We start from the raw sequence: 21683 nt of genomic DNA, 5'->3' as shown, positions 1-21683 counted from the left end.
TCAAAAATTACACACACATATAAGCATGAAAAACAAAGTAAAAGCCAACACACACACACAAATTACGCAAGGGGGTTGGGGCGGGGCGGGCTTATATAGAGGGTGTGAGAAGGGACTTCTAATCATTATTTGTACGGCCCCGCACTTCCCACATATATGAGTTATATATATTTATTTGTATTTGTCTGGACCGTGTGTGCCTTGACTTGAACTGACCGACACCCCCAGCCCCCGCCACCCCTCAACACCCGCACCCGCCCGTTTTTTAAGCTTGTGTGCTATTTGGCCAGTGTAATGCTTAATTATTTACTTTTTTGTTGTTGCTGTGTGTTCAAAAATGTTGCCAAAAAAGGCCTACGAACAAAGTGACCAAAGGAGCGTACGATGTGGTGGGGTAGGGGGCCACAACAATGGTTCGAACACACACACACACACACACACACACACACACACACACACACACAAAAAGGGTCACACATCTCTCTTTATGTGTGTGCGTGTGGGTTAATTTTTGATGTACGATTGGTCAGTGTGTGAGTAAGATACAAAAAGGTATGCATACGTTATGTAATAATAAGGATAAGCCAAAAAATTATTATTACTTTGCATGTGCAGGGGGTGTGGACTTGCCATAACACACAGGCTCACGGCCATGCAGCATTTGCCAAAGGGTTGTCCACACACGCACACACACACACACACACACGAACACACACACGCACACACTGTATGGGCTTTGATTGTTAATGAGCATAAGCCGCAAGGAAGCAGCATTACGATTTGACTGACAAAAAGAGTCTGACGTGAAGTGAGCTGCGGCAGTAAGTGCCCGCTCTCAGTTGCTGCTCTCAGGCAAGAATACCAAAGAGAGTGATCAGCATGTGCTTAGCTTGCAAACTCTCTTTGAGTTCTACCAAGATACAACTTTCAGCTATGCTTACTATCTCTTACTCTCTCTCTCTCTCTCATTGTCTGTGTCTCTCAATTCATCCTCTGTCAAGCTGTGTTCGCTTTGAAGAGATTCCACTCTCTTCCGACTTGTGTGTTTTTGCTCGCTCTTAGCTTTAACCCACTTGGTTTTTAAAGCCTTATTTACGCTTTGATCTCGCATATCTATCATATTTCATATCCTACTCCAGCCCCTGGAGCCTTCAAATGTGTCACTTTTAATCCCTGCCGCTCCGTTCTATACAGACAGCAATTAGAAATCGTCTAATTTGATGCACGCACACACACACACACACACACAACTGCAGCCATTGAAAAGAAAGTGGCGCACATTTTTCTTTGACACTTTACAGCCCCCAAAAGCTAAACACCCCTAGCCCCCGATACCCCTTTCGTTCGCTGAACTCGCAACTTTGGATTTTGCTTGCCTCTTGTCAGACCGGGACAGACAATTACCCACACACCCGTCCACACACACACGCACACATAACTTTTGGCTGCCTTGTCATATGACGCATTAAAAATCGAAGCATATAGCTGGCTTCCACTCGCAGCCCACTCCCCGCGCAGCCCCATTGCCCAGTTGCTGTCTTCTTGCTTGGCGCGCGCATTAATCCTTTTTTCAGCATCTTTTCACACACGCACGCACACACATGACGCACGCGTGTATATAATCCTTTTTTACAGTCCAGCCCACTCTGGCAAGCTCCAACCCCGCCCAAACGCCCAGCGGCTTCGCATATCAAAGCTAATTTATATTTTGTATAGCATACATTTGGGCGTGCACAGCGGCAGCGGCAGCGGCAGCAGAGGCTTCCCGTTACCAGTTCAACTCGCCTCACCCCGACGCAGCGTCTCTACAGCAGCTGCTCCTTCATCATCTTTTGCTTCTTCTTCAGTTTTAACGTCATGTTTTTCATTGCCTGCTGTGCCAATTGCGAGGGCAGCACAGGGGCTGGCGGGGGATGCCATTTCGAACGGGGGGTAATAATAAATACAACTCTTTGTTTTTTCAATGGCTCGTCGCTGCCTGATTTTTGATAAGTAAATAGAAATTTTATAAATTTACATACACATGTGTGTCTGTGTGTGTGAGTGTGTGTGGCTGCGTGTGTCAGTAATAAAAAAGAAACAGAATTTTAAATTAGAAAATATTAGTTAGCTGGGCAGACGGAACATAACTGAACAGACAGAGCAGAGTCTGTGTACAGTTATGTGCGGGTATTTGATATGGATATGTGCATCTCGTTCACACATATACACCTGCTAGCTTGCTCACATGCACACAGCCCGCCCCCTCCTCCACGTCTACCCACTCTATCTCATTGGCTTCCGTTCATCCTTTTCTCTTCTGCTCTTGCTCTCGTACTGTACTTTTTCTTCGTCGTCGTCGATGTTTGTTGCTTGTTTAATGTTTTTTTTTTCTTTCTCTCTTCTTGTTTTTGTTTTTCGCATTTGCTGCGTGCGTCTTTGCTGCACAGACAGCACATACATTCATATGTATGCCCCCCCCCCCCCCCCCCCCGAACACCCCAGCCTGCCTCAATCTCTCACGAAAACATCAATACATCATTTTCGTCTTCTCTCAGCGTGTGTTTGTGTTGATTTTATGCTACTCTTTTCACTTCGTTTTTTGTTAGTGTGTGTGTGTTTATTTTTGCTTTTTTTTTTTGGTATTTTTTGTTGCATTTTTTAAGGCGCGCCATCTCGCTCACACCAGCAATTGCTCTACGTCTCTCGCTCCCTCTCACTGCCTCTCTCTAGAGCGTGCTCTCTGTGTTTCTTTTTGTGTGTGTTTGGGTATTTTTTGTTTAATATTTAAATAAATAATTAGCAAAAAGGGATATGTACGTCAGTATGTATTTGTGTTTGTAAGCTCTGTGTATGTTCTCTCCCCAAGTGTGTGTGCGTGTGTGTTCGCGTGTGTGTGTGTGCGTTGCTAATGATGTTTGAAATTGTAAAGCAAATGCAAAGGCATGTCCCAAAAATAAAAACGCAGCAAATGGATGGAGCTGTGCTGTAGAGGGCCGGGGTTACTCAAATAACTGTAAAAGGAGTGTAGCATGTAAACAAAAGCAGCTGCATCGCACAATGCCAAGTTAATGGATGGTAAAGTAAAGGTTCAAAAGCAGCTTAAAAGCTAGAAATCAGAGAGAAAAAGTAACCATAAAATGTTTCAAGTTGCTAGTTCGAAGGCTTAAACATCGATAACTGTTATCGATTAAGTTAACATTATCGCAATATGCGAAAAGTGTGGGCACACTGGAAACAATAACAAGTGAAACACAAGCGCATTATACATAATAGACGTACAATCGATCATTCTTTAGTTTAGCTAATTGAAGCAATTTATTATTTATTTGCGCCTATTTTTTGCTTACTCCTAGTGAATATTTTGTTTGTTTATTAATTGTTGCTTAATAGACAGAAGCTTGTGCTTTATTTTTCTATTATATAGCTCTATATATAATGGTCTTTCTCTTTCCACCTCTTTCTCCCTGAATCTTTGCCTTTTTTGTTAGCTTATTCTATGCATTTATTCAAATGCCACAGGCCACAAACCACTTGGCACATTGACAGGCTTATGTACAAAACACACACACACACACACACACACACACACACACACACACACACACATGTTATATATATACATATACATAGGTAGGCAGCATCTGTGCATGTGTGGCATTTCCATCTCTTGCATTTACAGCTGTCAAGACATAAGCGTAGCGTCTTTGTCTGCGCCTAATGTCACGCTACAGTTTTTTATATACTGCTTTGCTGCTTTTTTCAATTGATATAAGCACACACACACAAACACACACACACTGGCAACCCCTTTGCTGCCTGCCCTCACCTGCGCACAGAACTTTTTAACTTTTTACAAGTATTTTGCCTGCTGCCTGCTGTTTAATGTGTGTGTAATTGTGAAAACGCTTTGCCTTCATTTTTCTTGTGTAGCTAAGCAGCAACAGCGGCAGCAGCTACCCCTGCCCCGCGCACTGCTTGTCATGTCATATAGGCGTTTAAGTGGCAGTGGCAGCACGGCGGCAGCGGATGCCTCTGAGGTTTTGCATTTCACCTCGCCCCGTAGCTGTGCCGCGGAAAATGTCAAGACAACAACTGACAGCCGCCCCTAAATCAAAGTTCCCAACCGAATTCGCAACCCCCTCCAACAACATATTCTCCCCCCCCCCCCCCCCCTTGCCTGTTGCGACTCCCACTTACGCGCCAGCGGACGTCGCATTGATTTGCTTTGATTTATTGTGCTGCCAAACAATGCAGCGACGTTGCCCAGACCCGGCTCAAGCTGATGTTGCTGCTGCTGCCGCTGAGGGGTTGCGGCTGCCTACAACAACAGCAGCAATAGCAACAACAACAACAACTTGCACTCGAGCTGAGCTTCAAGCACAATTCATAACTTTGCTTTCGTACTAATTACAAAAAGTGCTGCCTTCCCCCCGCTTTGACTGCTGACCCCCCGCTCAGCTGCTGCTGCCCCTCACTCTCTCTCTCTCTCTCTCTCTCTCTCTCTCTCTTAGACAGCTGCCATGCGACAAAAAAAAACGCGTCGACCGTTCGACTCACTTCAGAAAACAGCTTGAGACAATGCCGCATGCAAAAATTCTTCACGACAACCAAAGGAGTACGAGTATTTATGCATTATAATACACACACACACACACACACACACACGCCCTGCAGCCCCAGGGCTGGAATCTGTTTCTGTTCGAAAGTGCGCGCTTTTTGACATGTGCCGCGCGCACGACTCGCACTCACAGCGACGGAGAGCGTTGCTCAGTGTGGTTTGAGCGGTGCAGAGCGGGTCTTGGGGGTAGCTGGAGTGTGGTATTTGACTTGGTTGTGCATTGTAAAGCACTGAAGTGCTTATGTGCCTGCGATAGTTGCAACAATTGCTGAAGAGAGCGTGCAGAAAATAAAAATAAAGAAACAAGGGTTCAATTGCCCAACGGCTGATCCTTGAAAAAAGCCTTTGAGAACTGATCCCACAATCAACATGAAAAATAAATTTAAAATTAATTAAAATATTATTTGTAATGCATAGCTAAGATCCAATAAGGCATGCTGCAGACTAAGATAAAGCAGTTAAGATAAAGCAAGCTTTGAATTTTAAGGAGCTTTCCAAGCTCTTTGCTAACCCAACTACTGTGTGCTTTAAGCTTAGCTTAAAACGTAGCTTTCAAGCTTGATCATATTAAGATTAAGATTAAGAACATTTTGAGCTTTAAGAAGGTTTTTAAGCCTTGAAAAACTAATACCTGCCTAAAGCTTGACTTAATATGTAGCGTTAAAGCAGTTTTAGTTAAGCTTAAGCCTAAAATAAGCAAGAATTAAGCTTTCAGATGCTTGCTAAGCTTAATCTTATTCCTCCTGCTAGTTTTAGGTATAGCTTTCTTCCAAGTAAGACAAGATACAGCGAGCTTTTAGTGTTTTCAGGGGCTTGCACTTGGCAAACCCAATTAAAACATTTAAAATGCCATAGATATTATGCATCTTGAACAGAGATAACATGAGCTTGAGCTTTTCATCCAATTAGGTGCATAAATCAATTAGAGTTTTAATGTTGATTTTTAATAAATTGAATCTTGAATAGATATTTCATTAGCTTGAGCTTTTAATTCAATTTTTGTAGACTCTTTCAAAGATGGGGCCCGCCCCTAACAAGCTGACTCCATGTAGCTCAATTGAAGTGAAATGTGCAGCCCCTCCTCACAAAATCCCCTTGAAACAGTTGGGCGCCCGCTCGTTTTGGGCTAATAGAAATGTTAACAGCATCGCACATTGGCCCAGCTATTAACATTTCACTTAACATTTTTGGCGCGCATTGCGTTTTGTGTTGACCAGTTTTTTTTTCTATATTTTTGTCTTTTTTTTTTAGCTATTTTTCGTAGCTTCTTTGAAGTGGTGGCGCCGGCACATGCAAAAATATTAAATGAAACTCGCTGTGCAACCCATCAAAAAATAAAACCAAAAAAAAGAGTACCCAAAAATAAAAATAAAAAAAAACGCTAAAAGGGTGCTCAATACTAAAGCCTTTTCTGCCATAAGCTGACCACACACACAGACGGGGCACACACACACACACACACACACACACACACACACAAACACACACACGCACACAGAGAAGTAGAAAGCGGGCGGCGAACCATTTGAAGTGTGCAACGAGCCCATAGAACTGCCCGTTGCCACACCTACAGTTTACAACTAATGTGTGTATGTGTGTGTAAGTAAAAACCCAAAAAAATAAAAAAGAAGTATAATACGAGCAAAGCCACCCGCATTTTAGTTAATTAACTCATTTGGTTGGCAACTGCTGCTAAGCCGCTCGAACTGGGCCACAAAAGGCTGGGCACTGAGCACACACACGCACACACAGACAGGTCCTTGCCAGCTCCAGCTTCTGATTCTATTCCCAGTTGCCATTCGGTACATTAATTGATTTGCTCTGAAGGCTTTGACGTTGCCAGAGCAGTTCGTTTCTGTTGCTGACCAAACTAGTTTTGCTGGCAAGTGTCGCCATTCTCACGGGGATTCCATTTCAAGCGCGCCAAGAAACAAAAACCTGGTAACTGCTCGCCCCCGCACAGTTTGAGCAGAGCACAGTTGGACAGCCACTGATTGATTTTCAAGCAAAAAGTCAACAAGAAATTCAACGTTGTTTTGTGTTGTGTGTGTTTTTCTTTCTTTTTTTGTGTATCGACTGCCTGGCATTATGAAAACAATTTTCAGGCTTAAGCAGCTCAGCAGAGCAGCAACAACAGCAACAGCAACGTGCCACAGACATTGCCACAAACAGTCAGCATGAAAATCACAGTGCCTCCAGCTCCAGCCGCAGTCGGGCCCAGTTCTAAGCGCCAGCGCGCTTTTGAAGGCTGTCTGGCATTTTAAGTCCCCAGCAAGCGGCAAGGACAAAACTGCAGCTTCTTTTGCCACCCGAGCTCATGCCGCAGCCCTTGCCTTGCCTCCCTTGCCGCGCACAACAGCCGCTTGTCTGTTGTTTGTACTTAAGAGCTTTTAAATATCATAAATATATATCTATGCGACGAGTCGAGCCCGAGACCGAGACTGAGACTGCGTCCCCGTCCAATTCCGCCCGTGCCTCAGGCTTTTGCTTACGTTACATTTGGCTGCGGGTTCAGGTTCGGTTTTGGGTTTGGGTTTGGGTTTGGGTTCGCTTGGTTTGCTGATGATGTTGACAAATATGCCTCGAGGGCCATTCATCTACAAGAAAAAAGATAAACACAACAAACACAACAACAACAAATACAGTAAATTCCTGCGGCTCGACAAAACAGTCTCTTGTCTTTTAGCTGCATTTGAAACCAATACACAATATGCTAGGTGCCTAACTCTTCAAGGCTGAAGCAAGCTAAATTTCACCTTTATAAAGTTAGCAAGAGCTTTAGCCAATATTATGCTGACTTAAAATATAAAATCGGACTCATTAAACTTGGCCTTGGTTTTAAAATACTTTGACTTTAATGGATTTCTTTCATGGATAACACAAACTCGTCTAATCTTGAACACTTAACACCTGTGCCCCACCTGATTTTTATACAACTGATCGAGATTATTTGGTCTTCACTTTCTTTAATTGACATAAACAACTATGCTCCAGATGAGCCCATAATAAAGAATCCAACCACATCCAACCCATTTAATCTTTCCGTGTATCATACACTTAAGCATTGAGCTATTTGGCATTGGAGCTCTTCAATTTCTGCCCACCTGTGTTCATCTCGTCCATATCACTTGGAGCCTCTAGATCTCAGCCAACAAACACGTCTTCCAATTTGTAACGCCCAATCTTAGAATTCATGTGTCTAGCTTCACAAGCGATCCGGATCGAGCACTCTTGTCTCAACAATCTAGTTGGTTCTCCACCCTCTCGAGCTGTGCTATCCGAGAGAACCTAGCCAAACTATTTTCCTGACCTACCAAGTTTTCCCAGCCCAAGATAGTTAAGTCCTAAAGGACTTTTCCTAATCGTTTACGTTTCACCAGTCCACAGCAACTGCATTGCAATTCAACCTTAACCCGACCCTTATAACGACTTCCTGCTTAAAAAGTTTTGAGGCAGGGGGTAGCCGCCGCCGACGTCGTCGTCATCGTCGTCGTCTCATCGATTTGAGGGAAAAACTGGTATAAGAAGGCTGCAAAGGCTGAAAACTGTAGCTCATACCAGAAAGTCCTGTTGGCAATAGAAAGAACGATATGCCCATCGACTAATTTCCAAAGTTCTTTATTGCCTGCAACGCCCCGGCTTTTCTGGCCCAGTCCCCCTCTGCTGGCTCCATTGGCTTCCGGTATTTATACAAATAAAATTGCACAAAACTCAAAAACCAAAACAAGTACAAATCAACAGAAAATCGAAGCCAAAGTGCCCCAAAAGTCATTGCCATCCGAGGCGGAGGAGAAGTCGTAGGAATCGCTTACTAGAACTAAGGAGAGGACACTGCGGCACTGCGCCGGACCTGGACTTAGGTCTGTGGGTTGGGTTACGGTTTGGGTTTAGTTGCTTTGGGTTTGGGTTTGGGTTTGAGTTTTAGGCCAGGCTGAGCTCTGGCTGGCTTCGGCTTTGGCTGTGGGGCAGGCTCTCGGTTCTGGGCCCAGACTAATTTGCCAAAAAAGTTTGCACCGCATATTTTTGTAACCTTTTTTGTCGCTGCTGCTGCTGCTGCTGTTGTTGTTTTAATTTCTCATTTGGCATTTGATTTCAAGCAAGTCGTCGTCTGTCTGTGGCCCACCACCACCACCCCCGGGGCAACCCCCTAGCGAAGGTCAACGCTAATAGCACTAAAATTCCAAGTTGGCTTATCGATACCAACGATAAACTATAAATTTGTCGGCTGTTTGTTGCTGCTGTTGGTTGCTGTTGCTGTTGCTAATGCGAATGGGCATTGCAGACGGCCCTGCAGGCCCAACCCCAGCAAATTCCTATGTTTTTTAAGCCGTTTTTTGCGAGACTGAGTATATGTGTGTGTGTGTGTGTGTGTGTGTGTGTGTTGGCTGGAGCAAAAGTTTTGCAACGTATTAATTTGGCTAAATTTAACCCGTAATGACTTTAAAAGTAAAATTAATGAGGGTCGATAGTTGCCTTTTGGCTTTGGGTAGGGGCAGCAAAGTTTGCGCCCAAAACATATGCGCCTGACAGGGGCAGCCAAACAATGCGATGGGGCAAGGCGAGTCGTTTATGATCTCTCTCTCTCACAGACTCTCTCCCTCTCTTTCTCTATCTCTTTCTACAGCGCGCTACACTAGCCGAGAAGGAAGTGAACACCCTCAAGGAGCAACTTTCGACTGGCACGCCCGGCAGCAACAGCGACAGCAACAGCGACAACAACAACACAGCAGAATCAGCAGCAGTAGCAGCAGCAGCAGCATCATCATTGGCCAGCGGCGAAGAGGAAGCCACTGGCAACAGCGAAAGCGACAGCGACAAGCTGCTGAATAGCTCGATTGTTGCAGCGGCCATAACGCTGCAACAGAACGGCGGCAATCTGCTGGCCAACACAAACACACCGTCGCCATCGCCGCCGTTGCTGAGCGCTGAGCAGCAGCAACAGTTGCAGAGCAGCCTGCAGAACGGCGTCGGCGGCGCCTGCTTAAATCCCAAGCTCTTCTTCAATCACGCAAAGCAAATGATGATGGAAGCGGCAGCAGCTGCTGCAGCGGCGGCAGCGGCAGCCCAACAGCAACAGCAGCAACAATCGCCCATGCACTCGCCCGTTGCTGTAGCCAACAACACAATTGCAGCAAATGCAACAACCACAACAACAGCCGCAGCAGCAGCTGCAGCAGCAGCAGCAGCAGTAGCAGCAACACAACAGCAATCAGCACGAGATGTTGCCGAGGCAACAGCCAGCAGCAACTGCATCGACGATGACGAGGACGACGACGAAGAGGAGGATGCATCCATGCAATCGAATGTGGCGCATGCCGATGGTGATCTAGATGACGATGATATGGAGCTAGAGCCGGACCATGTGGCTGAGTCGGGCAGTGCTGCTGCCGCTGAGCCATTGGTAAGAACTGATAATATTGGCGATGCGAATGCAACGCATCTGCATCATCCTGCTGCTGATGATGAGGATGTTGCCGATGTAGCTGCCGATGAGCAAGAGGATGAGGTCGAAGCTAGTTTAAATGTTAGCAAAAATCACAACAACAACAACACCAATACTGATAGCAACAATAGCTGTAGTCGAAAGAACAAGAACAACAACAACAACAGTGAAACGCAACATGTTGCACTGCGTGATAATAATGTAAATGAGCAACATGTGGCACATAGCGCCGAGGACGACGATTGCACCAATAACAATACTAACACAAACAACAACAACAACAATGAGAAGCGCAAAAAGCGCAACACCAGCAACAACAATAATAACAACAACAACAACCAGCCCGCTGTTCTATTAGCTGCCAAAGACAAAGAGGTAAGTTTTTGCATACTCCGCCTAAGAGTTTTGTTTGCTTATTTTTAGAAATTCCTCCACTTAATTTAATAAACTGTCTATGAAAACCACACCATGTACCGCCCCTCAGACCCCAGACAATTACCCAGCGCAATGAAATGTAAAACCGTTAAGATTAGACAAATGTTGCCACCCCAAAGCATAAAATAAAGGAGTTAAGTTGCAACCCTGAACCCCTCCAAAAAAGGAAAAAATTTCAACCGCAGACGATGGCGACGACGTCGACGCACGACTGACCAGCCCCTCCCCACACGCCCCCTTGCGCATGTCCTGACTGTCCGCACGCACAATTGAGAAAACACTTGCATAAGTAAACAAAACACCCACAGCGCCACAGCGCCACGCCCCCAGCCGCCTAGCCGGCCAGCCTCGCAGCCAGTTTAGCGCACTTTTCTTGTAATTTTCTAGCCAAACACAAGTGCAAAAAAAATAACAGGGAAAAAAAAACAGAAGGAAATACAAGGCAAACAAATGAGCGTCCCGGCACAACAACAACAACAACAACAACAACAACAACAACGATAAAAGGCAGAAAAAAATAAAAGGACTTTTGACTTCTTCTTTACAGGACGCTACAAGAAAGGGCAACGCAGCAGCTACAAAAAAAAAATATGATAAAAAAATATGCAAGGGATTTGACTCGAAAGCCACGAGGAAAGTTCCCAAAATAAAAAGAGCTCTGAAAAAATGTATATTTTTTTTTTGTGCAGAAAAAGTTAAAATGAAACTTTGCGCAAGACACTTTGATTGGGTGGAGTTGAACTGCAGACTATAGACTAACTGGCTGAGGCGAGGCAGCGGGCGGGCGGCTGGTTGGTTTGGTGTTAAGTGATATCATTAAAATATTGACATGACAATTTTAACGCCTAAAATTTGTTGTCTGCCTTTGTTTACATTTGCTATCATCTGCGTTTGTCTTTGGCTGTCCTTGAAGGCAGGCCTTGCCCATGGAAAGGACCCTTCCCAAAAAAAAAACACAAGCTTCAGCATTTGTAAGCTATTCAAGTGGCTGGTATCGTATTTGTGATTTTTCTATTTGTTCTTTTCGTCTACGCCAACTTTAAATGCCGTTCATTCAACATTTTCTGAGCTGTTGCTCAAAAGTTTAAGGATACGATACAAAGAGGAGCTCAAGAAAATACGACTTTCGTGCTCAGTTTCAGCTGATCATAGTGCCTGTCTTTCATTCCTTGTGTGCTCTCTATTCCTCCCTCTCTCTCTTCTTCTCACACTCTCTCCTTCTCCCTATCTTTCTCTCTCTCTTTATACTCTTTCTCTCCATCTGTCTCCCTTTCTTTCACTCTCTCTCTCTCTCGCTCTCCCACTCTCTCTCTCTCTCTCTCTCTCTCTCTATCTCTGTTACCATTTATCTCTATATTTCTCTTTGCCTCACACTCTTGATCACTTCCACATCATTTCGCTCGATGCATCTCCTCTGCCCCTTCGCTCCTTATTTTCCAATTTCTTTAATGCAAACCGCGTCTCCATTGTGCCCACATTGAATGATTGCTTATTGCCAGCCAGCGTCAATTTCCCAATCCCCCAAAAGCCGCAGCCCCAATCTAGAACCCAAGCATAAAAACCTGCTGCAAGTTTTGCGTGCGAATTCGTTGACTGGGAGGGGGTTGGTTGGTTAGGGGCTGGTTGCATTTAAGCATCAATCATTATCATTTGCCATTAAGTGCAGCGCAGCATCTTGCCAGGCATTCGGGACATCTTTCGCAGCTTGTAACTGCCATTAGCAACCCCTAGGTGTCGCTGCAACACAAATATTAAAAAGAGAATTGAAACGAACCGCACCGCACCGCACCCCTCGTTGCATTTCTTTAATGTGTTATCACTTCACTTGGCACACAGCAGACACAATCTCTTAGCCCATGCCCTTTTCCCTCTCCCTCTCTCTTGCTTGCTTTTCGCTTGCTTACCTGCCACTTATAGCTAGGCTTTTGCTTACATTTGCTCTTCTTTTCTTTTCTTTTATTTTCATTTCATTTCATATTTTCTTTTTATTTGAAATCCATTAAATGCTATTTTCGCCAAATGCTACGCGGCTCTAAAAACGATTTCCCGCAAATTCTCCACGCCGGAGTTTTGTTTAGCTCATTTGTTTGATTACTAGCGCCCCCTGGCGGCGCGCACACACACTTAACACTCATGGACGACCGGCCATATGCTGAGCAGCTCCAGAGAGACAGCCCATGCACAGCTGTAATAAATGCACTCGCCTGACAACTAAATCACTTACGTGTGCGCCCAAAGATTCAGATTTATCTGTTACACATGTTCATAAATATGCGACAATATTTTTTAGACGCCGTCGGGCAACAGGCCCCAAAAAAACAACACAAAAAAAACTTTTCAAAAAGGAAAAAAAAAAACACCAGCAAGAATAGTTATTTCAGACATGCCGAAGATGAAATACCCTTGCTGATATTGTTCAAACAACAGTTTTACTATTACAACTCAATTTTCAAGCTGTTTGATAATGTGAGTTGTCTATAAAGTATTTGTAGTCGAAGCCGAATACACAGCTTATTTGTGTGTATATATATGGTATTTATTTGGTAGCGAAGATATGTCCTTTTTCATCTGCAAGTCTCATAACAAAACGCAAATACCCTCTGTATAGCGTATAGAAAGCAAGCAAGTGTGATCGACAGTTGTGCAAAAATTATGTTAAATGGAATTGCAACAGTTGTTTGTTGTTAGAGAGTGTCTTGTTGGCTCTGATCTGGTCTATGGTCTCTGGACTTCTAATAGAAGCACCCTCCAACACCTACCCCGACACACTTCCTCCACCCAGGCACTTGGCTTCGCTCTTCTTTAGCGCATTTGTTTGTCTTGGCGAAGCGCGTGTTTATTTTTTCGCAGAAGTGCATTTTTATAGACAAAGTGCACGAAGAGCGTGTAAAAATAGCAGCGGGCCAGCCATGGGTTAAACATGCCACAAACAACAACAAATATATGTATGTTATAAAAAAGAAGAAGAAAAAATCATATATATATATGTTTATGCGATAAAAGTGGCTAGCAAATTAGCAGCTCCACAAAAATAAATATGCCAAACCACAAATAATAAAATCTAAAACACTTCCGTTTTGATTTAGTTTATATTTTATCTATATATGCTGTATGTATATATTAAAGGGAAAAAGAAATGACACGTTCGTTTTTTTTTTATCACGCAATAAACAAAAACAAATAGCTTAGCCAAACAACGACAAAAATTATAATAATAATAACTTATATAGAACATGGCGAGTGTTGCCCACAAAAAAAATAAGAATTCTCTTTTTTGTGTCTTTTTTTGCACGCAGAAGAGTTAAATACACTATGAACTATGATATATATTAAATACTATATATTTATTAAACCATGCATATATTTAAGCTTATCATTTAATGGCGAATCTTTTTGGCTTCGACTGCACAGTTCTTGACAAAACTGTAATACCCTCTTCAAGGGCCCAGAAACTAAAAGAAAAGTCACACAAAATATAACGAACCGCATTATGTGTGTGTGTGGTTTGTTCCGCGGCATCGCGCGTTTTTTATCGCTGGTGGTCAAAAAAAAATATATATATATATTTTTATATATATATTTATTTATGTATAGATAAATTATAAAAAATAAAAACACCAGAAAAAAATGTTTATCGAGCAAACAAACAAAATGCAACAACAACGAATGTTGTATTTGTTATGTCGCCGACAAACCGAAATCAATTTTTTTATTACTGCGGTTAGTCGGTCAGTTGTTATTGCTGTTAATATTTATCCGAACACTTGTCGTGCACAAGCATATAAAAAATAACAACCAAAACAACAACAGACAAATTCATAAAAATATATATATCGTCAGTGTCGACTATCAGCTGAGAAAATTCATGTTATTAAATCGGAAATGGCGTGGAATGCGCACAGCCCCAGCCTGGGAAGAGTTCTGTTTTATCTGTTGCAAATGGCAGGTGGCAGCTGAACAGCTCTTCGATGCTGTGCTAAGTGTCTTGAAGCCTCAAATAACACTTGTAGTCGACTTGCAGCATTGCGAGCATTGTCTGCAAGTGCTGAGCTATGCGTATCAATCAAGGGTGCGACCAGATTCGAGCCAAACAAAGTTTAGTTCGTCGTACTAATTTTATTTTGACCGCTAACTGAACTTAAAACGGATTAGTTGCATTGCGGCAAGACTCGAACCAAATAATAAGGCTTGATAATAGTTAGAACTAAGGTCCCAAAAAGAACTATATTTATTGCAAAAATAACTTGGTTCAAATTAGAAACATTTTTGAGATTAGCCTAGCTCCAAAGTACAAATAACTTTGACCCCACGCATGAAAGATACCCAAACATATTTGGTAGATAGCAATTGTGGGTAGAAAATAAATGTAGCCCGCATCGTGTATATGCAAATATTTTCCACTTTCAATATTTTCAATACATCGAGCAATTCTGGACAAGAATGTGTTTAGTATGTGAGAGTTACAAGGTGAGAGTTTTGCCTTATCTAATAGTGTGACATATTCCAAAAATGAATGCATTACGCTCCAAAAACGGCTTATACTCAACAAGATTCTTGCATATAATACAAATATTTCAAGTTCGTTTTACTATCAATCAAACGAATCTTCCCGCATTTGGCCTGCCCACTGACTCTGACTCTGACTGTGACTCGGACTTGAGCACGGACACGGACGTGGACTTGAACTAACCGAAACCCCTGCCAAGCCCCTCCTCCTGCGCCTACCACCACCAGCTGACCAGCATAATGCGTACTGAATATATTGTATATAGATAATCGTAATAATAATTTTCATGCACAAATTCGATTTATGCTTATCATCGCGTGACGCGACGCGAGGCGAGGCGAGGCGACGACTGTGTTGTGCCGCACAGCTTCTGGAAACGGATGAACTGGGGAACTGAGGAACTGAGGAAATGTGAAACGAACAGCGATTGTTGGGGGTGAGCTCTATGATGAGCTATCAAAATTATATTGCTCGAGTTGACGGATGGGTTTTCAACTAATTAGAAATTAAGCACACAGAGGCGTATGTGTATGCATATGAATATCTATGCCGCTTGTGCGACCCGCAGATACATTTTTTTTTGTAGAGTTTGCATTTTTCATTAAAATTTTTTTGAATAATTCTGACGCACTTGGGCCGAATTTGAAATACCCAACGCCATTGTTATTATCTATTATATGATATTAACGGTTGGTTGGACTATTCACTATAAGAGTTTATTTTAAGTGCAAATATTTGTGCACGCGTTGTGTATATGTGCGTGTGTCTGTCTGTGTGCTGTGAGACAATTGAGTTTATTTTTAAAAAATTCAAATTTAAGATCATGCGGAAAACCCATAGCGAGGCCAACGGCAGTTGGCTAAAATTAAACCAAATTAGCCCCAAATCGACAGCAACTGTGCAAACAACTGATCAATAAACTTGTTGGAATTGGGCGCTAATCTAGCAAAGCCAAAGTCGGGGCCGTAACGTCACTGATCTGTGCCCAGATACACACACACAGATACGCACTAATACACGTGCATAGGCGTGGCAATCATCAATATTAATAATAAGTACAAGTGGCAGCAACGGAGGAGACAGCCGAAATAAATTTGATTAGGCAGTGTCAAGGCAGCTCAATTCGAATTGTTTATTATTGTTATATTCTTCTATTTGATTTGTATTAATATTCATCATAATTCATAATTCATAATCACCACACGCACACACACATGCACACCAAATTATGTACTAAACAATTTGAAATGATTGCCCCAGCATTTAAATGATTTCAAATTTTTGTGTTTGGGCTCTTTCAAATTATTGGCGATTATTATAATTTAGTATGATTTTTTCCAATTTAAGCTAAAGTTCGACAATTCAACAATCTAGCAATTCATTTGTGTGTTAAATAACAATAACAATATATAATTTTATAGTATAGTAATGTATCAGCTATCGCGGGTAAGCGTCTATTTTCTATATCCTTTTCAATGGGCACAACTAAAGAAAGCTCTTTGGTGTACTTTTTAAGTCATTTTGCTTAACTAGTTGCAGCTTTTAACACTGCTCTACCATACTATAGGCGCATTTCAGGCAGAAAGTTGCTTAAAGCTTGTTTCAATGCAGTCAAGCATTTTCCCTTAAAGCCCGACCTACTGCTGGTTTGCTGCTTCATCTCTTCTCCTACTTTGAGTTTGTTTCACAACACTGTTTGCCAACACTACAGCTTGCTAAAAGCTACTTAAAGCTTGCCTTAATCACATTAGCAGCTTAAAGCTTCACCTGGTTGCTGCACTCTGGCTGCTGCACTTCAAAGCAAAGCAACAGGCAAACTTTATTTATTATGAATTTCAATTCAACACAAAATTTACGTTTTTTTGTTAACGCAGCATACGCTATCGCGACAGCAGCACACACAATTGCAATTATTCAATTCAAATCAATCAGCAACAAATCGCACACCCACCCACACACAAGCACACACACACACACACATACATTGAGCTTAGTTAAAACTGCCTGCAATGATTTAAGTTGCTGCTGTTTGCAGTCGTTATCGTAGCTGCTGCTGCTGTTGTTGCTTTTGGTTTTGCTGCTGATTAAAGTAAAAAAAAAAAAAAAAAAAAAAACAGTCATTATCATGCTCAATTACACACACACACACGCACATGTGCTGTCCATTGAGTTGCTGCAGTTGTCGCCGCTTCGCTGTTCGACCAATTGCGGATAAATTCAATTTATTTATCGCATATGGATTTTGATCAGAAGCACTCCCCGCACTGCCCGCACACCCCGCTACCCAGGCACACCAACGCTAAGCGCAAGCGGGCTGGCAATAGTGGGCGCAGGCTCTCCCGCTCGCACACACTGCCAGCCATCTCACTTGCGCACGCTCTTATCTATTGTCTGCGCTGTCGCTGGACACATTGACTGATTGTTGATTGCTTACAATATTTTTTTTTTGTAGTGTTCTTTTTTTTTTTAAGTATTTGTCAGCGCATATAGCTATAGCTTAGTAGCTGCTGTTCGCTTGTATGGTAAATGGCGATTTTGATTTTTTTAAATTGATTATTTCCTTATTTTCGTGTACCAATTGCTGCTGCTGCTGCTGCTGCTGCTGCTGTTGTTGTTGCAGTTGCTGTCGTTCTTATTGTAGTTGTTGTTGTGGCGTGCGCTAGTTTGCTTCGTTTCGTTTCGGTTTGCTTTTGTTTTGATTGTTTACCATGTGATTTACATGCAATTTGTGTGCTGATTTGTGTCATCAGCAATTGGTTGTTGTCTTTGCTAATACAATTCTCTGATCTCATTGCGAACTGCAAAAAAAAAAAAAAAAACAGTCTGTATACATATATATACATATGTGTGTATAATGGGTCTCATGTTTACGGCTCGTTGATTTCTGCAATTGCAATTGACTTTCACTTTGCATTAACTAGAATTCATATGCCCAACAGTTTTTAACCCTCTGCTATTCCCTGTCTATCTTGCAGCTAATCATTCGAAATCCTTTGCTGACTAGCGTAAGCAACCTTCATTATTTATAGGCCCTATACTCTTTTTTTTTTGTTGCCATGACTGGCCACAAGTTGGCAGCGCAGCATCTCATTTGGCTGCTTAAATATCCATTTGGCACTTCATAAATTGCCGTAGGCTGCAATTGCGTTTGTCTAATTGGAGGCCATTAAATTTGTGGCAACCCCCAACTGCAAATAGGGCAAAGATTTTGCCATCGAAACGGCAACGCCTGATTTATGGCTAACAAATAAGTTGGCAACTTTGCAGCCAACTTGTCAACCAATTTTTCTGTCTCATTTTTTTCGGCTTGCCCCTTTTTCCTCCTGTCTGGGTTGTGGGTGAATATGAATAATTACACAACACTGTCCCAAAACATGTGACCATCAATTTTGGACGCCTTGTCAGCTGGCCAAGTAAGCACACGCACACACTTACAGACAACCAAGCAGACACATACCCACACACACACACACGCACACACGCACATGAGGCGATGTCGTTGGACATATAAAATTGTCAACTTCGATTTTTGCACCCTGCACAAGAAATTTGTCTGTAACAGAGTTTCGTTGGGAGTTCTCAAGTTACCTAGTAGAAAAGCACACATAAGATTAACTGTGTAATGCCCAGCAACAAGTTTTAGTCACAGCTAAAAAAAAAATTTTTTTTGGTGTAGTTTATGAAATAAATAAAACTCAACCTGGCTAGTTTATTAGCATAAATTTACAAAAAATTGGCAACTGTATTATGTAGCATGTAAATAAAAATGAATTTGCGAATTTCTGTGACAATTATTTCGCATAACTTTCACGCAATAAACTTTACTAATTTTCATACTTTGGTAATTGTTTAACATATTACAGGGTGTTTTCGAGCACTGCCAACTTGCAGCTTGATTTTTGCATTTTTCTACTCAAGTCAATTACAAGCTTGAGCGGAAATTTAAGATTTTAATTTGAGAAAACGAAGACAACTTTTGCCTGTCAATAAATCAAATTGCATTAATTAATTTAGCTTTAAATTGAGAAAATGCCTGTAGACAGCCACAGTGGTTGCCACATGCAACGGCATACTGCAAGCGCGGCTCCCACGGAATCTGGCAAATCATCAACATTAACAACTTGAAGAAAATGCATAAACAATTAATTAAACATGCATTTTTATTTATTGCTGCGGTCCAGCTTGGCAACAGCAATCAGCAACATGCTGCTTGTTGCAGTTGCACATTTGTCTGATTAGCGTTTTTCTCTCTTTGGCGACCTTCTACGTGCGACACGTTTAAAACGATGCAAGCTCATGATAAGCTCAAACTGACTGATTAACGTAATGTTTTTATCAACATAATCGTGATCACGTGAGGCACAAACTTTGTGCGTTAACTAACAGGGAAATGGGGGAAAAGCAGAACCTAAGAATATGGCACACATTAAAGAATAATAAAATTTGAATAAAAAACCTCACGCAATTACATACACAATTGATTTCTAATTAAAAACCAACCCCGCCACTGCTGGGCAATTTGATGAAATGCTTTGAGAGACAAAAGCCCAATAAAAAGGAAATGGAAATGGATATAATTATTGACGCCATGCATTTAAGTTGCGGCTGTAACCATCAAGATCAGGCTACAGTACATCCCACCTTCCCCCACTCACATCTTCAATCCCCCCACGGGCTGCGTCTTTCAATCCAACGTTTGGACAATTAAAAAAGGCTCAGCGTTAAAATCGTTCATTTTCGGCTCGCAAACTGCAATTGGGGCGTCTGCGATTTTGTGGTGTGTGTGTGTGTATGTAAAAAGGGGGGGCTAGGTTGGCTGGCTTTAATTAGTTTGCTACGCTGTCGCTTCAATTTTGACGCAGAAAAAAACCGCGACGTCTTCGTCCACGTCGTCATCTTCTTCATCATCCGCATCGTCAACGCAAATTACGCGTCGTCAAAATAATTGCCGTGGGTCGCTCAAATGCGACCAGTCAGCCCCATCAACCTAGGCCAGCCAGCCGGGCAGGCAGCCATGCAGCCAGTTGGTCAGTCCTTACACACAGATGCACTATGGGCCAGACGGTCTGGCAATAGTTCAAAAGTAGTTTTAAATGACAGTTATCGATATACTTATCGAAATGCTAATTGGGAAACCAAGTGATGTCAATCGCATAATTGGGTTATCGATACACTTATCGATATGCTCAGAAAATAATATATTTCAATTACTTTAAATTAAGACTATGAGAAAGTATTGCAGTCAGACATTAAATGAATTAGGCAGACTTTCAAATCATTTATCATGCTTCAAAAATCGATACTTTTTATATTTGCGGCCCACTGTGCGGCTGTCCATAATCAGCAAGCCAAGCAGGCGGGCAATTAAAATCAGCTAGCTATCTATACGTACATACTTATATACATATATATAATTTTTTGGTATAGTTGATAGCCCCCATCCCCCCCACTTTTTGGCTGCGAATAGCAGCGCTTGTGACAGAACTGTTTTTTATGCATGCCCCATGCTGCCAGTCGCTATCCCTGTCCATTTGGCCAGCAATTGGCATTACAATTTCTCGTTAATAGAAAATGAAATTGTCATCAAATGAAGATTGAGCTTAGCCGCAGACGCAGTGCCTGCAGCAAATCCAATTAGAAGTTGACGCTTAAATCAAATTAGAATACAACTGTTCAGCTGTCGCTCTCCCTCACTCTCTCTCTCTCTCTCTCTCTCTGTCTATCTATCCTTAACTGTTTCATTTCGTCGGCATTTCACTTTGTCGGCAATCTTCTGAGACACAAATCAATAAAAAAATGACAAACTGATATTTTATAATCACATATTTTATTTGCTTAAGATTCGTGAATGTTTGTGCCCATGAACTGCAGCTGTGCCCAGGGGGGAGGGAGCATAAAGGGAATGCCGGAAGTGCATGCCAATACGCTGGGAGACAAGGCAAATACTTCAGCTCGATTATCAATGCGCATACGTCACGTGTGACGACTTTAAGTGCCAAAAAAAGAAATTTATAAAAAAAAAAACAAATGCAACATTTCATAAAAGCCAGTCTGTTGCCGGGCCAGGTCTAGCAGTTGAGTCGTAAAAAAAATGTGAAAAGGACAACTGCAAGAGGAAGGAAGTTGAAACCATTAGAAAATGCCAACGAGCTGGCCCGTCTATTGCACAAACAAAGCCACAACGAGCCAGCATATGAGGCAAGTGGCACAATGTTCGCGTCCTGCCGCAGCACGCGTCACGCCCCTGCCCACACCCTTGCCACAGCTCGGCCGGCAAGTCCTTAACGTGAGCCAGCTTGATATTAAGGTGTTGTGGCATTGGGTTTTTTTTTCCTATCCCCACCACCACCCACCCCTTCCCCATTGGCACAACCGACAAGCCGGCATATTCATATTTTTATATCTATTGGCGAAAAAAGACAACAAGAACAACAAAAATGGCAGCACAACAACAATGACAAAAAACACAAGGACGAGCACGAGGATATGATGCCTTACGAATGTTTGCTAGAGATGTTGATTGGCATTACGTTTGAGCAGGGCACTGGGGGCGTTGGGTTGGTCATGTACGGGTGCGGTCTGCTGGCCGTTGTCTGCTTTTCTCATATTGATGATGCGGGCAAAGAGACAAAAACCGACAAAAAAGACAACAGCAACAACAACAACAACAACAACAACAACAAGTACAACAAGCAGCA

The 21683-nt window shown here is 42.4% G+C and overlaps 1 protein-coding gene across 1 annotated transcript in view; it reads left to right on the top strand.

Annotated features, from left to right (window-relative positions):
• The window catches only part of LOC115764254 (homeobox protein cut), an 84979-nt gene that overhangs the window by 40614 nt on the left and 22682 nt on the right, over window positions 1-21683 (top strand). The window contains exons 2-4 of the mRNA XM_030707172.1: window positions 9225-9776; window positions 9867-10001; window positions 10095-10418. Coding sequence (XP_030563032.1) covers window positions 9225-9776; window positions 9867-10001; window positions 10095-10418 — 1011 coding nt within the window. The remainder of the gene's footprint in view (window positions 1-9224; window positions 9777-9866; window positions 10002-10094; window positions 10419-21683) is intronic.

The sequence above is a fragment of the Drosophila novamexicana genome, unplaced genomic scaffold (assembly GCF_003285875.2).
Source record: "Drosophila novamexicana strain 15010-1031.04,08,12 unplaced genomic scaffold, DnovRS2.1 tig00000820-arrow-pilon, whole genome shotgun sequence".
NCBI classification, from domain to species: domain Eukaryota; kingdom Metazoa; phylum Arthropoda; class Insecta; order Diptera; family Drosophilidae; genus Drosophila; species Drosophila novamexicana.
This window is presented reverse-complemented; position numbering and strand designations above follow the sequence as displayed.